Consider the following 17,550-nt stretch of genomic DNA (forward strand, 5'->3'; position numbering starts at 1 on the left):
ATTTTTGCTTCCGGCTGGGAGCCAATCATTATCAGTTCCGAGCTCTGCCCTTTGGTCTCACTACAGTCCCCAGAGTGTTCACCAAATGCATGGCAGTAGTAATGGCTTACTTGAAACGTCTTGGATTCCAAGTGTTTCCATATCTGGATGACTGTCTCCTAACTGCCACCACCAAGCATCTACTCCAACAAGCCAGGGACATGACGTTGGAAATTTGTGCTCAGCCAGGCATAACAGTCAGTTTACAAAAATCTGCCTTGTTGCCCTGTCAGCATATTACCTTCATAGGCGCAAGCCTAGACACTGTTTCTATGATGGCGCGTCTTCCAACCAACAGTATCTCTGCCCAAGGACAAGGTAAAGGCAAAGGTAGTTCTGAAACTTCTAGGGACAATGGCTTCAACCATAACTCTAGTTCCTGTCACCAGGATGCATATGAGAATCCTTCAGTAGCTCCAATTTTCCCAGTGGTCGTTTCAAGAACTTCCTATGTCCCATCTGATCAGAATAACTGGATCATGCAAGAAGGATCTACAGTGTTGGACTCAGTCCAGTCATGTGACCATTCAGAGACCCTTATTCCACAACAGCTTGTTGCTACAGTGATCACAGAGGCTTCCCAGATAGAGTGGGAGGGGCATTATATGGGCAGGACAGTTCAAGGTATATGGCAAGACCACGAGGCCCATTTGCACATCGGTGTTCTAGAGATGAGAGCAGTGCTTCTGGCATTGCAAGCACTCCACGATTCTCTTTCACTAGGGACGATTGCAGTACAGTCAGACAGTATGTCGGTGATATGGTACATAAACAAACAAGGAGGAACCAGATCATACCCAGTTTGTCGAGAGGCTCTGAGAGTTTGGCTGTGAGCATTATCTTCCCAATGCTTTCTAGTAGCAGCTCACATCCCGGGGAAATCCAACGTGATAGCGGACAAGCTCAGCAGGGCAATATTAATGCCTCACGAGCGATCTCTGAACCAGAACATAACGAAAGATATTTTCCAGAAATGGGGCCAGCCTTGCTGAGATCTTTCTGCCACTCCCATGAATTCCAAGGGCAGCAGCTATTTTGCCCTAATTCCCCCTCCAGGGGAGACACAGAGAGACACACTTGTTCACGATTGGCCCTCGGGTCTTATGTATGCCTTTCCCCCATTTCCCCTCATACCCAAAGTCATCCAGAAAGCAAAATCCTTGAGAAGCAGGCTGATTCTCATTGCCCCATATTGGCATTGTCACATTTGGTTCTCTTTCCTCTGGCCTATCTGCAGGAGCAGCTGTGGGTTCTGGACCCAGTTCCAGACCTTCTGACAAATATGTCAGGAACACTTCATCCTTCTCTCCACGCCCTCAACTTGACAGCATGGCTGCACCACTTCCCAACTTAGTCAGACTTCAAAACTTCACTCCAGCAGTCAAACACATATTGATATCCTCTCATAAAGATTCTTCTAGAAAACTATATACTAGCAAGTGGAAGAGGTTCTCTCACTGGGCGCAAACTAGAAACATTGACCCATTTTCTGCTCCAGTTCAGTCCATTTTAGAATTTTTTTGCAAAACTCTTCCAGCAAGGCTCAGCTGCAGCAACTATTAGAGTTCAGCTGGCTGCAATTTCGAATTTCCACATTGGTGAGCATACTCCTAACTTAATGTCACACAGGTTGTGTAAAGCATTTTTAAAAGGCACTTCCTTATTGAGACCTCCTTTTAAAGAAGTACTCTCTCCTTGGGATTTAAATTTTGTCCTGTCTCAACTAACATTGCCGCCATTCGAGCACTCTTCATCTTGTGACCTCAAATTTCTTTCCTGGAAAGCCATCCTTCTAGTAACGGTAACGCTGCCAGAAGAGTTTCAGAGTTGCAAGCACTATCAATCAGACCACCATATCTAATTTTCCATACGGATAGGGTATTGCTATGAACTAATCCGTCCTTTATACCTAAGGTTTGCTCTCAATCCAATATCAATCAATCCATTGAGCTCCCGGTGTTTTTCCCCAATCATAGCAACAAGGCAGAGTATAAACTACAATCAATTGGACATGCATGGGCAGCTTAGATTCTGTTTGCATAGAACCAAAGATTTCAGGAAATCTGACCAATCATTCATAGGTAGGTACTAGGCTATCTGCCCGAGGGCATTTATAAGCCTAGCCAGAATGTGTCGGCTTTCGCCACCCCATTGATTAATTAACTGATCCTCTGTCAAGCAGAGCCAATGAAGTGATCCCAGGGGTGTATTTTCTGTTACCCATCCACTCGTCAGGTTTCTCTTGAAGAGTGTTAGTGAGGGGCTCTGCCTAATGTAGTTTGGAATTTTGTTCCAAAGCATGGGGAGCCTTAGTGACAGGAATCTATCCCTCCAGCATGTTCTGTTTATTGTTGTGGCAAGGTTTAGCTCACTAGAGCGAGTGGCTCGCAGTGACTTGGATTTTTTTAGGTGGAGCATGTCCATCAATTCTGAGTTGGACATGGCTTTGTAAGACAGGCAGAGATCACCTCTGAGTAAGCAATATGCCACTGAGTACAGCCAGAGTTTTTTCCGTTGGGCTGCGTAGGACATATGTTTGAGGCCAGTAATCCTCTTGGTGAGGTACTTTTGTGGTCTTTCCAGCTGTTGGAAGTGTCTTGTGAGGTACATCCCAAATGGGGCATTGTACTCTATGATGGGTCTAATGAGTGACGAGTAGAGGGGCACTATAACCTCTTTATTTCTAGATGCGAACCCTTTAGTAATTAGATGGGCCACATAGAAGGATTTCCTAACTACTTTGGCAATATGATTGTCAAAGGAGAGGATCATTTCCTTCTGTGAGGCAAAAAAGACCATGCCAGTATCTAAAATCACCCTTTCAAATTGGCTTTCAAGTTGCATCACTTTTATATACACCTCCAATAATAGAAAGTTACCATTCAAAATTAGAGGTCACTCAGCCAGAGCATTAGCAACATCCTTTGCCTTCCAGGCCAGAATGTCTATAGACAATATTTGTGCTGCCGCTACACGGGCTAACCCTTACACATTTATCACTCATTACAAAGTTGATTTGGCCTCCAGGGACAGGGCTTCCTTTGGTTCCACTGTGCTCAAAGGTGTACTCCTGTGAGACACCGGGGGAAGAGATGCTAGGGACGCTGTCCCATCCAAGTAAGAATGAAGGCGAGATAGGACAACATAACATAAAGAAGTTATGTACTCACCATAACATTCCATGTTTGTTGTCCATCTCGCCATTCATTCTTACGACACCCCCCTCCTTCCCCCATCCAAGAACTCCTAGAGGACCTGGTGGTGACCTTTCCTCTTATACATGAGCGCCTTTGACTCTGTTTGTTTTTTCTCCTTGACCTGGGGTAATACCATTATATTACTCCTTATTACTGTTAGCAGCAAACAAGATCTGGAGAGCTGCACCACTGCATCATGGGATACCTACCTTGCCATGAGCCAAGTTTGAGACTTCCAGCCGGTGTATTCAGCCGAGTCGTAGCCGAGGATTGTCTCCAAACCCATCCAAGTAAGAATGAGTGGCGAGATGGGCAACAAACATGGAACGTCATGGTGAGTACATAACTTCTTTTTTATTTGTTTGTTTGTTGTATAGCTGTAGTATTTCATGTCTGCGTTTGATTTAATTTTCATTTCTTAGATATCTACAAACCAAAAAGATCTATAGGCCATAGCCTATGCAGTTACACAGTACCCCTGGCCAGGAACATAATTCTCTGGCCATCAGATCCATCTCTAGTAGCCTCAAATTTAAAAAAGCTGTTAGAGAACGACTCCTAAACTCCTGGCTCTGCCTTTACCTCAGTCCTGCCTAATCATGTCCTAATCTTTCCTCTCTCTCCTAATCCTGTCAAACTGACCACTAGCCTTTTTCTTCCCCTCCTTTCATTACTTCACCTTCCTAGCTTCCTCCATCTCTTTCAGCCCTCACCCATACCTTCTGTCGCATTACTTCCCTTCACGCTCTATTCTCACCACCCTTGACCATCTTCCATCACTTCTATGTCCTTTTCTCTGATCTCCACTATTTTCTTCGTACCAAATTTATCTCATCCACTCACCTAATTCTCTACACACTAGTAATAGAAACTTTAGCTATAAATTGCTCTCTCATGCCTCTTTGTCCCTAATACTGCTCATGTTCTGCTACTATTTGTGTTATCTTAACCAGCTAGTGTACGTTTTTAAATATTACACTGTGTGTTCACTGTAAGCTACCTAATTTACTTTTTCTGTATGGAGCTTTTCTCCCTGGGCCTCTGCTGAAAAAGGGTCCATGCCCAGTCGGACTTATCCTGGTTAGCAAATGTCAAATAAATAAATAAATAAAATAAATGCATTTATTTATGACCCTTGCCATAATCCTCCTTCACTTCCATATCTTCTCCAATTCACTCCCACCTTTCTTTGACTTTTCTGAATGTATTGTTCGTATTCCCTCCATTCTTGTGTGTGCAAAACTCATTATCTCATCTCTGAACATCTACCCTCTGTACATAGCAGCCCAAACAACACTCAATCTGTAGAAAATTCTATTTATATTATTATGCCGGCATGTAAAGATATGCATATACTGCCAGTTTTCTCCATTGGATGTATATTTTAGTTACTTTGCTATTTCTCTGTTTTCTTTTTTATCAATAATGCATATAAATATTTGTATTCTTTGTTTTTGGTGAGTTTTTTATGCAATTTTGTATATACTTTTAAAATTTAAGATTACCATCCCTAATAATTTACTATGAGAATAAAGTTCAGTGGTTATATTAAGAGAAGATTTTAAATTTTGATTTTGCACGAGAGGCAACTTGAGGAAAACAGCAGTAGTTTTTTGAGTTAAACATAAGTTGTGAGATATACTGCTCAGACAAGCTCCTCGTGGTCCTGAAAAGCGACTACTTTCAGGATTTAAGTATCTTTGCTTTTTTTTCACTTGGAATAGCTTCTGTAGCTTACCCTGAACTAGCTTGAACTGTTTTTTAACTGTTTGCTGCATTATTTTAAAATCTGCACTTAAAGTTACATTTTAGTCAAATTTGATCGAAAGTTTGTTTGTTTGTTTAATTTAACTGTCGAGGCTGCCCACTAAGTGTGCTAGCCTGTGTAACTGATTTATCACTGTTTCTGCATTTTCTGTGTGTTTCTATCAAAAAAACAAAAAAATAATCATTGTTTTCCTGCCTCTCCTCGACTAGTTTAGACCAGTTTACAGGCATTGCTGTATTCTGGGCTGTGGTGTAGTTCCTGTGTTGTCCATTACCTTACTTGGATAGAAGTAAGTTTCTTTGCTCACCAGTGGGAGTGGGGAGCCTTGAGCAGCCTACCTGTCCCTGTAGGAAGTGACCTCAGCACAAGAAGCTGTAGTAATTGGTTGTTTTGGACCATTTCTAGCTTTTTTGTAGTTCACTGTTTAAAATCCGCCTCTGGGCGTTTTTTTCTGGCTATACTTCTCAGACAAGCTCCTTGTGGTCCTGCAGAGTGGTCTTAGCAGTAGGGAACTCAGAAAAGCGACTTCTTTCTGGATTTAAGTATCTTTGCTTTTTTTTTCACTTGGAATAGCTTCTGTAGCTTACCCTGAACTAGTTTGAACTGTTTTTTAACTGTTTGCTACATTATATTAAAATCTGCACTTAAAGTTACATTTTAGTCGAATTTGATCGAAAGTTTGTTTGTTTGTTTGTTTGCTTAATTTAACTGTTGAGGCTGCCCACTAAAGTGTGCTAGCCTGTGTAACTGATTTATCACTGTTTCTGCATTGTGTGTTTCTATCAAAAAAGCAAAAAAATAATCCTTGTTTTCCCGCCTCTCCTCGACTAGTTTAGACCAGTTTACAGGCATTGCTGTTATTCTGGGCTGTGGTGTAGTTCCTGTGTTGTCCATTACCTTACTTGGATAGAAGGAAGTTTCTTTGCTCACTAGTGGGAGTGGGGAGCCTTGAGCAGCCTACCTGTCCCTGTAGGAAGTGACCTCAGCACAAGAAGCTGTAGTAATTGGTTGTTTTGGACCATTTCTAGCTCTTTTGTAGTTCACTGTTTAAAATCCGCGTTTGCACTGCTTTGTGCGGTTGTGTGCATAGCGCAGCGCTGGTTAAACAAGGTTAAACTTTTTCTGGCTCCGCCAGGTCTGCTCTTCAAATTTTCCCTTAAGGAAGCTCTACTCTTAGTATAATCAGACTACTCACTATATTATAAGCCTGGCACTTGTTCTCAATACTTCTCTACTAAGTAAGCACTCTCATACTAAGTAAAGCACTACATCTACTTACCACCCCTGTGAATATCCACTTCCCTTAAAGGTACAGCACTCCCTTATATTGTTCTAGCATGTCGAGTGGTAGATTACTGGTGTCCTCTCCAGTTCAGCTGGTCAATCTGGGTATCTTGAGACAATGCTACAATTGTCTCATGTACACAGACAACCCTCTCCTCCTCCCAACAAACACAAATACATGTGAGAGATGCAACTATATAGCCAAACTGGAGGATGAACTCTCTCAACTCAGGGCTGGCATGACCAGACAGGAGGAGATGGTAACCACACACACAACAATCCCAGTCCCACATAGACCTACCACAACTGCAAAACAAACACATAAAAACACAAAGACATACTCGGAGGCTCTAATAAAAAACTTACCAAAACAACAGAGGCTCCCAAAGCAGATATCCAAAAATTCACCACCTCAAAACAAAACACATGCAACACATACTTCAATAAATCAGTGTGTCAACCAATCACAGCCCTTAAGGCCAAACACCTTGCCTGATACACTAGTAATAGGTGACTCTATAGTCAGACACACTGATGTCCCGCTGACCAGGCTGAACAAGGAGAGGGTGACTGTGAGCTGTCTATTGGGAGCTAGGATCCGCCACATAACACACGCACTCAAGTCATTCCAAAGCAAGTACAAATATGACTCCATCATTGTCCATGCTGGTGTGAATGACCTGAGATGTACCTCCCTGGACTACATGAAAAGAGACATAGAGGAGCTCTCCGATTGTGTAGCCCAGGCTGGTATGACCCTAACCAGCATCTTGCCCTCACCAAGAATGATACCACAATACAAAGACAAGATGATCAGCTTTAATAATTGGCTCAGGTACTGGTGTCATTCTAAGGGGATCCAATGTCTGTCTGCCTGGGATGACATGTTGGACAGGCCACGCTGCTTCGCAAGGGATGGCTTACACCTGTCACCACTGGGCTTCCGGATATTGGCTAAGGCTCTTGCCACCCCCATAGTGCCTTTTTTAGGCAAGGCTCAAAAGACAAACCCACCTCCTTAGAAAACAAAAATGGAAAAAAACTAAGGGTAATGCTGCTCAGTGCCAGAAGTCTAAATCTCAAGATGCAGGCACTTGATGCACTCCTCAGCATGTCGAACATCGACGTCTGTGCAGTAACTGAAACCTGGTTCAAGGCTCCTGGGAGCACACCAGCGCTACCAAGCTATACCTCGTATCATGCTTTTCGGCCCCAAAACCGGGGCCGAACCACAAAGGGAGGGGGAGTGTCCATATTCATCAAGGACACCCACACCTCCAGGTTAGTAGCAACACATGAAGCATCAGAAACCATACAGGTGCAACTAACCATAGGCAAAACTGCTATACAACTGGTAGCATGTTACAGACCACCCTCCCAATCTCAAGAACCCCACTCAGCCTTCCTGAAGACATTGGAGGATATGAATGTATCACAAAATACCATCATACTGGGAGACTTCAACTACCCAAACATAGATTGGGTACATTATTCTAGCCCTAATACCCTACCCCAAAGGTTCCTGGAATTCATAAATTCAAATGCACTGGAACAACTAGTCACCTTTCCCACTAGGGGAGATAATATACTAGACCTGATCATCGCAAACATGGGGACAAAATGCTCCACACCGGAAGTAAACCCCTCACTAGTGAGATCTGACCACAAACTAATCACCCTGGATATACATATCCCACCTCCACCCCCAGCACAAAAGACCACAGTGAAAAACTTCTCAAAAGCAGACTTCACTCTTCTTAAGACTGAGATGGTATCCTTTAAGCCCACTGTGCCAGTGGATACCACATCCCACAATGCTGAATCCTTCACAAATGCTTTCTATGGACATCTCCAAGAATGCATGGATCATGCAATCCCAAATAAATCCAAGTCCCTCTCCACCAAAGGTAAGCATCCTGTGTGGTGGACCTCAGCCGTAAACAAATTGTATAACAAAAGAAGGAAGCTACTGCACGTCAGAGCAGAATCCCATGAAGAGAAGACATCTCTGATCAACATTAGCAAAAAACTACGTTCTCTCATAAAAACATCCAAGGCCAACTTTGAGAGAAAAATCGCTAAGGACACTAAAGATAACCACAAAGCCTTCTTCAGCTATGTTAGAAACCTGGGCGGAAACCCTCAGATATGCTCAGAGTTGGTTCACAACAACAAAAAATACACTGAACCCACAGATATTGCCAACATTCTGGCTGACAGGTTCAGTGCAAATTTCTCCCCTCCCTCACCCCCAAAAGAAGAAATACTTATCCCAGCTGAATGTAATCTCCCTGTCATCTCAGATGTCCAAGTGAGAACCGCCCTAAACAAAGCAAAAAACACAGCATCAATGGGACCTGACGATATCCCAGGTTGCGTGTTATGTGAACTCCAAGAGGAGCTAAACCCATACATAAAAATGCTATTTAACCTTAGCCTTACTTCGGGATATGTACCTGAACACTGGCGTACAGCAACAGTGGTCCCACTCCACAAGGGGGGTGCCTCTACAGACCCTGGAAACTACCGGCCCATAAGCTTAACCAGCCTGGTCTGCAAAGCTATGGAAAGAATCATTATGGAACTCATAAACAGAGACATAGGGGACCTACAGACACTTAACCCCACCCAGTTCGGCTTTGTAAAGGGCAGATCCTGCCTTTTAAACCTGGTTGACTTTTTCGAAACAGTCACTAGAGCCATTGATGAGGGCAAAGCAGTCCATACAGCATACCTGGACTTGGCTAAGGCCTTTGACACAATACCCCACTCAGGCATCATAGATAAGCTCAACAGCTTAAAAGTAAACCCTTATGTCAATAGATGGGTTGCAAACTGGCTAAAGGACAGAACCCATAAAGTTAAAATCGCTGGAGCAATGTCAAACTCAAAGCCAGTCACAAGTGGTGTCCCACAAGGATCTGTCCTGGGACCTCTCTTGTTCGGCATTTATTTCTCAGATATTAAAGCAAACATGGGAGGGCTGTGGCTGACAAAGTTCGCAGATGACTGCAAACTAGGCGCCATAGTCGATACACCAGCAGACACATACATCCTACAAAAAGGCCTCACAGAAACGGACAACTGGTTCCGGAGTCACGGCCTTAAACTAAATGCCAAAAAATGTATAGTCATCCCCTTTGGGAAAAACAAAGTACCCACAAATTATCACATAGACAGCAACCCACTGAGTACGGAAAAAGTAATCAGAGACCTAGGGACCCAAGTCGACAGCGACCTCTCATTTGGCACCCATGTTGCCAAAGTGGTTAGAAAAACATTCTACCTTGCACACCTCATCATGAAGGGATTCACATCCAGATCCAAGGATGTCATTGTACCCTATATTCCTCCCTCATCAGACCCATGATTGAGTACAATGCCCCATTTGGTATGTACCTCACCCGGCATTTGCAACAGCTGGAGAGACCACAAAAGTACCTCACCAAGAGGATCAAGGGTCTCCAGCATATGTCTTATTCTGCCAGACTAAAGAAACTTCAGCTCTATTCAGTAGCATACCGCCTGCTCAGAGGTGATCTCTGCCTGACGTACAAGGCCATGTCCAATCAGGATCTGATGGACATGCTCCACCTCAAAAAATCCAAATCCATCAGGACCACGAGAGCTAAAGACTTAAACCTCGGCACAAGTATGAATAGGACATGCTGGAGGGAGAGATTCATAACCCAGAGGCTTCCCATGCTTTGGAACAAGATCCCAGTTTGTATTAGGCAGAGCCCGTCACTGACTCTCTTCAAGAGAAATCTTGATGAGTGGATGGGAGATCGTAAGTTTACCCCAGGGGTCACATCTGTGTCACTGCTAGACAGGGGCACAGTAAACTAATTCTATTATATAAGGGGACCTTCATTGTGTCACTACTAGACAGAGGCACAGTATTCTAAATTTATTCTGTACATTTTTGTGCCATTTCATGGGGTGGCAAAAGCCACATCACTATGGCTAGGCTTACAAATGCCCCAGGGCAGATAGCCTAGTACTATACTATGAAACTATGAAACTAAAAAGTCAGGTTTCAGTGGCTGTTGGAACTTTCTGAATAATTTTTTGAGCTCTGCCAGGTTGTCAGATGTGCATATTAGTGTGGAGTCATCTGCATATTATATTAAAGAGGCCTGTTGTGTTGATGTGTGGCTGGTGTTGGTGTAAATGTTATGTAGAAGAGGAACAAGGACATAGCTTTGTGGTACACGGGTGGTGACTGGGAGGTATGGAGGGAGAGTGGACTGCCTTTTTGCTGAGTGATATCTATTGGACAGGTAGCTTTTGATCAATAGAATATAGGCCTAATGAAGACATTTGAAACGTTTGTTTTACTGTACCACACTGTGTCAGAGATTTTATAAAAGCTTAGAAATGACGAGACTGGTTTGGTGCCATCTCTGGCTTTACTGACAGCATCTGTAAGGGTTACAAGTGTGGCGTAAGTATTTTGGAAAGGATAGAAACCATGCTGTATGGGAAATAGGAGTTCTTCCTGCAGGAGCAATTGTTTTTTAGGGGATAAGATTGCTATAAGCCTAAAGATAGTAATGTCTGTTGAATTTCTACCTTTGTCTAGAGTGCAGTTTTTTTTCTTCCAGTAGGAGGGAACATAGGATTCGTGGACTGACCTATTTATATAGAGTGAGACAAGATAGGCAGTGCTATCAGCTACTATTTTGAAGTACTCAGTTGGTAGGTCATCAACTGAAGTAGAACATGGTTTGAGTTTGTTTAAAAGTAGATTTATATAGGATATGGGCACAGTTGAGAAGGTAATATGTGGCTGTTGGACAGGGTTTGGGCAGGATGTTGGGAAATCCTTGGTTAGGGATATTATACTAGCTATGAAATAAGAGCTGAATTCTATAGGTTCATAGGTTCATACTAGGCTATCTGCCCGAGGGCATTTACAAGCCTAGCCCATAGTTTTGTGGCTTACGCCACCCCTTTAGTATGGGGAACTATACCCATTATTTTGCTGTGCCTCTGTCGAGCAGTGACACTGAGGTAATCCCTGGTTTACTATCAAAATTTCGAAACGTACTCCGTCAACTGCACTATCGACGAACACGGAAGTTCAAAAACGGTAATATCGATGTCAAAAAAACAATCTAGGAACGGATTTTAACATGGGTCGAGGTAGGTGTTCAGTATTATTCCGAACTACAAACATCTGTCCTACCTCGACCCATGTTAAAACCCGTTCCTAGATTGTTTTTTTGACATCGATATTACCGTTTTCGAACTTCCGTGTTCGACAATAATCCAGTCGACAGAGTACGTTTCGACATTTTGATAGCAAACCAAATTCTACTGCAGTTTTAAGTGATGCCTTATTGACTAAGGGATTAGGGTTGAATTTTTGGCCAGGATGTAACATTTCTTTAATGGCTAACCAGAATTTTTTTTGTTTTTTTTTTAGGGTTCTGTTTATTTTTGTTCTGTATGCAGTTATAGCATATTTGTTTTACCTTCAGTTATTTTTTAGTATGGTTGTGGAGCATTTTGATTTTTTTATGATACTGGGTAATGTTATAATTGTTGCACTTCATTGCACACTTTATCACTATCCTGCATTAACATTCTTCTCTTTTTGCTAGCCAGATTGCATTATTTTTATAGTGTCTTCATTCTGGGAGATGCAAGGCTATTTAGGAAAATTGTATTAAATTCAGTTACATCATCATCTAAGAGAATTTTAGGATGTTCCAGTTAATAGATGATAGTGTAGTATTGAATATTTTGGGGTTCCAGTTAATAGTGTAGTAATGAATATTTTGGGGTTCCAGTTAATAGATGATAATTTAGTAATGAATATTTTGGGTTCCAGTTAATAGATGATAATGTAGTAATGAATATTTCGGGGTTCCAGTTAATAGATGATAATGCAGTAATGAATATTTTGGGGTTCCAGTTAATAGATGATAATGTAGTAATGAATATTTCGGGTTCCAGTTCATAGATGATAATGTAGTAATGAATATTTTGGGGTTCCAATTAATAGATGATAATGTAATAATGAATATTTTGGGGTTCCAGTTAATAGATGATAATGTAGTAATGAATATTTCAGGGTTCCAGTTAATAGATGATAATGTAATAATGAATATTTTGGGGTTCCAGTTAATAGATGATGATGTAGTAATGAATATTTCAGGGTTAAATTTGGACAAGTTGCATGCTGTTTTATGAACTTGCTGTTTAAATGGATGTGTGAGATGTCTGGTTGTAGAGATTGGGTGATAGTCGCTGAGTGAGTCTGACATTCTACCTGTGGTGATGAATCTGCTAGGGACTGATACTAGGACCCAGTCTAATAAGAAATTTGATATCTTGCTATAATGTGTGGACTATTAATTAGTTATGTGACCAGTGTAGGATATCTTCCAGTATAGCGGTATTGTTGCAAGGTGGGATGTAAAGGGATGTTAAGGGCAGTAATAGATATTTGTTTTTATTGTTTTATGCTCAGGAAAGTAATAAGAAGTACTGCTGAATTGAATTTTGATATTGATGTGTTGCAGGGGGAAATGTAGTAGTTGGTGGGAACTATTAAACATTGCCATCACCTTTCCTCTGTATATGGTCACCATGGATGATGATATAGCTAGGGTAGTTTCAGTGTGTTTTAAGTTGGGTTTAAGCCAAGTTTCGGTTATATTGAGAATATCGGGCATATGTTGGGTAATCCAGACATGTAGTTTGTTTGTTTGTTTATTTATTTGGCATTTGTTTACCGGGAAAGTTTTACTGGGTCGTGAAGTACTCTTTTTCGGTGGAGGCCTGGGGAGAAAAGCTCCAGATACATATGGCTAACAGAATGAAAAACTAGACAGACATAATAAAGTCATAACATTCAAGCACAAATATGAATGCAACAGATTATTATGTCTGTTTAGTTCTCATTCTGACAAACTAAAGTTATAACGTTCAAGCACAAAATTCGAAAAACTGCACATTAGTTTGTCAGAATAAAAACTCCAACAGACTAGTCATAATATTCAAGCAGAAATTATATGGAAAGCCTGATAATAGGAAAATGCAGCAGTATTTACATAATAGATGATTATCATAATAATTATTAATATTCTAGCGGTCATGAAATATGGTTGTCATTTACTTCTCGGAAGTGAAGGCCAATGTCAGTGGTCTCTGGCTGACGAAATTTGCAGATGATTGCAAATTAGGAGCTGTCATTGAATCTCACACTGACACAAATGTTTTCCAGGAGTGGCTGACATAGACAACTGATGTTGGAGCCATGGATTAAAACTGAATGCCAAGAAATGGATAATAGTATCCTTTTGGAAGTCATCCATCTCTGGTAACTATCATATTGACAGCACACCCCTTAGAGTTGACCCAGTAGTCGGGGACTTAGGAACACACATGGATAGTAATCTAGCCTTTGATCATCATGTGTCTGCAGTGTTGAGGAAATCATTCTATATTGCACAACTTATAAACCAAGGTATGATATCTAAGTCCAAGGACGCCGTTGTTCCACTGTATTCGGCATTCATCAGCCCTATCATTGAGTATAATGCCCACTATGTTATGTACCTAACCAGGCATATCCAACAGTTGGAACGTCCACAGAGTTTCTCACTAAAAGAATACAAGGTGCAAGTAATATGTCCTATGCAGGCCGCTTCAAGGCCCAATCCCTGTATTCTGTCTCGTACAGGCATTTGAGGGGAGAGCTATGCCTGGCATACAGGGCATTGTCAGACCCCACTCGAATGGACCTCCTGCATATCCACAAAACAAACAGCACCGGAATTATCCGTTCTAAAGGCTTAAACCTTGCCTGTGATATAAATAGGATTTGCTGGAAACAGAGGCATGTATCCCAAAGACTCCCCTGTCTATGGAACAGGCTCCACATCCATGTGAAGCAAAGTTCCTCCCTAACCCAATTCAAGTGCAACTTGGACAAGTGGATGGTAAACTGGAAATTTATCCCTTGTTTGGCACCTCTCACTCTAATGGACACAAGTAACCAGTAAATGGTTGATCTCCCAGGCCCATGCTTACACGTATCAAGGGTATCAGAACTTGTCAGAGATTTGAGATACATGGCTAGGCTTAAAAAGGGCCTTGTGGTTGTTAGCCTAGTAAACACCTATGAACTGTAAGGGAGGATAGGGTAATTTAGTAGTGGAGATAGAGACAGAAGAGGTAGAAAAAGGTATAAGAGCACCTCAGCCTGGACTCATACAGGAGCAAATCCAACCTTTGGTGAAGTATTCCTTTATAGAGCTTTTGAAGGAGTGCAGCTTAGTAATTTAGTAGCTCAGTAGTTTTATTGCTTATGCTTCTTATATTTGTTGTGACAAAAGTTATACTACCAAAGTTGGGGCTTGATCATTGTGGGGTTAGAGTAGTGTGTGGAAGGGAATTGTCTTGCAGATGGTTGTGATAGATGTGGCCAGGATTAAGGTGAATGTCTCCTCCTAGGAAGATTTTAGTATATTAGGGTACCACTGATTTTACTTTTATGGCACATATTTTTCCACTTCATTTTATTTTGATTTGAGTTTAAACAGAGTTAATTAGTTTATATTTGGAGAAAATGTGAGTGGTGTCATAAAACAGATTTTTTTTTTTATCTTTTGAGCTGTGTGAGGAAGTATTGATAGGTGATTGAGCCACAGTTGGAGAGATGTTGAGAGCTGTTATTGAGTCATGGTAGGATGACAAATGGCTCAGTAGGAGGAGAAGAAGAGAGGATAAGCTGAGGAATATCATGATTAAGTAAAGTGATTTGTATTTTATTAATGACAGGTAGTGGGGAAGTAGGAATCAAAAAGGAAACAAGTCGTTACAGGGCTGTATGATATTTAGTGGTGGTAGAGTCTTAAAGCTGGTAGAAGGTAGATAGGAAGGAAGTATTTTCTATGAAGAAAGAGAGTTAGGTTGTCCTGATAACTTTTTTATGTTATGTTTCTGAAATGTGAGAAATAGAGGGGTTTGAAAGGTGTATGAGGATGTAGTTAAAATAGGAAGTAGTGAGGGTTTATTTGGGGCACATGGAAGTTGAAATAATAGATAGGTACAGTTGGGGAGGAGTCTGAGTATGCATGGATCTACTGCAAAGCAGTATGGGAGAGAGGTTGTTGGGAATTGTGCTAAATAGAAGATTGGAAACAGGAATGTACAAATAGAAGGTGTTTAGTGTGATAGTAGTAAGGTTGTTTGGGGTGTGTTAGAGAATGGGTGTCACAAGTGAAATATGCATGTGGGAAGTATAATGGTAGAGTACAAGGGGTGAGTGGGAATTGAGGTTAGAGTCAGGGAATTTTGCAGGCTTTGTACAGTCAAGTCAGTTATTACAGACAACAGTCAGTTTATAGCCAGTACAATGTAATTAGCAAAAAGGAACAAAGTAGGAGAGGTCTACTTTCATTTACTAAATGCAGAAATCAGGAAGCTCTGGAGACTAAGCAGTTGGCATACACGGTGTAGTCTAGTTGTCAAGAGGAGGGAGAGTGGTCAACATAGCAAGTGGTCCTCAGAGAGAAGAGAGAGTGTTCTACTTAGCAAGTGGTCCTCAGAAAGCAAGAGCAGTTCCTTTGGGGGAATATCACAGCCAGTTTCCATCACAGGGCAAGTATGTATTTGACTAGTTAAACACAGAAACACACTTCATGTTAAAATTGCTTACATTGTACAGTAACAAAGTTCTCAGTGAAATCTTTAGGGAGTTGGGCCTTGTGACAGAGCTCCTGCAGTATCAGGGTCAAAATTGAATGTAATGACCACAGGCTATTTCATAATGTAATTAGATGTAGTGACCACAGACTGTTGTACAATGGCAAAACCTCTTAGTGAAAACTTTCAGGAGTTAAGCCTTGTGACAGAGCTGCTACAGTACTGGGGTCAGGATTGAATGTAGTGACCACAGGCTATTGCACAATGACAAAAGTTTTCAGTGAAATCTTTCCGGTCTTGGGCCTTGTGAAAGAGCTCCTGCAGAATCAGTGTCAGGGTTGGATGTACTCACCGCAGGCTCTGCACTGTAAAGGAAGTTAACGTCCGAGTGTCTGATCAATAATATAAACTATCATGCTGATACATGCTAGCATAGTGAGATTTGAGGAAGCCCTTCGGTTTGTTAAAAGTAACGGGCAAAAGCATTTTAAAATAATAATTTTTTGGTGAGCACTATTTGAGATATAAGCACGTACATATATATACAACTTGGTCAGTCAACAGTTTTTATGAAGATATATATGTGTATGTGTTTTTATGGGTCTACCTGTTAACACCGACAATGAAATCACCGACACCACAAAACCGAAAGTTCAAAAACACGAAACGTCACATGCCTGACAAACCACAATCCCGACAATCAACAAGCAAAACAAATCCCCTGTCCAAAAAGCACACACACAACACAAGCACACCAAAAACCTTACAAACCTACACTAAACCTTACATACACAACTATCTGTGCACTAACCTTAACCCTAACCCTAAGGTCCACCACTATCACACACTCACCTAATCCGCGCCCTAACTCACTTAACCCGCCCCTAACCCTACAGTCTGTCACTATCGCACACTCACCTGACCCGCACCCTAACCCTAACTCACTTAATCCGCGCCTAACCCTACAGTCCATCACTATCGCACACTTACCTTAACATGTTGGTGTTCTCAGCGTCGGGATTTTCAACTGTCGATTATCTCCATTGTCAATCTTCCGGTGTCTGTGTTCTCGTCGTCGGCGTTGAGGATTTTTGGCATTATCAGGTAGCTCTGTTTTGATATATATATATATATATATATATATAGTTCCCCTTTATAATCTTGAGATACTGAAAGCTCGAATTTCAGTATCTCGAAACTATAAAGTCTAACAGCCCACAATCCCGAAACATGAAAAACTGAAATCCCGAACATTCACAAACCATACACCACACAACATGCACACCATTCAAACCACAACCCACAAACTACACAATCCTACACTACATACATCTACGCAGGGGGGCAATGCCCTGCAACCCCCATGTGGGGGCCTGCGGTCCCCACACCCCCCCTACTTATATATACCAACTCCGAGATCGCACTAACAGTTGAAAAATGCATCACTCACATGCAGACATTCCACACTTCCTCGCACACACACACACACATCACACATACACAAACACAACCTCTCTACCCTAACCCACATGCACAACTTACAATAAAACTCATATACACTCACTTACCTTCACTTCCGTAAACCATCCCTGCCAAACA

General features: G+C 41.7%; 1 protein-coding gene across 1 annotated transcript in view; it reads left to right on the forward strand.

Annotated features, from left to right (window-relative positions):
• Nucleotides 1-314: 314 nt before the first annotated feature.
• Nucleotides 315-17,550, forward strand: part of LOC122789801 (X-linked interleukin-1 receptor accessory protein-like 2) — a 1,631,279-nt gene continuing 1,614,043 nt past the window's right edge. The window contains exon 1 of the mRNA XM_044057243.1: nucleotides 315-663. Coding sequence (XP_043913178.1) covers nucleotides 315-663 — 349 coding nt within the window. The remainder of the gene's footprint in view (nucleotides 664-17,550) is intronic.

The sequence above is a fragment of the Protopterus annectens genome, chromosome 15.part0 (genome assembly GCF_019279795.1).
Source record: "Protopterus annectens isolate FY-2018-M chromosome 15.part0, PAN1.0, whole genome shotgun sequence".
NCBI lineage: Eukaryota > Metazoa > Chordata > Ceratodontiformes > Protopteridae > Protopterus > Protopterus annectens.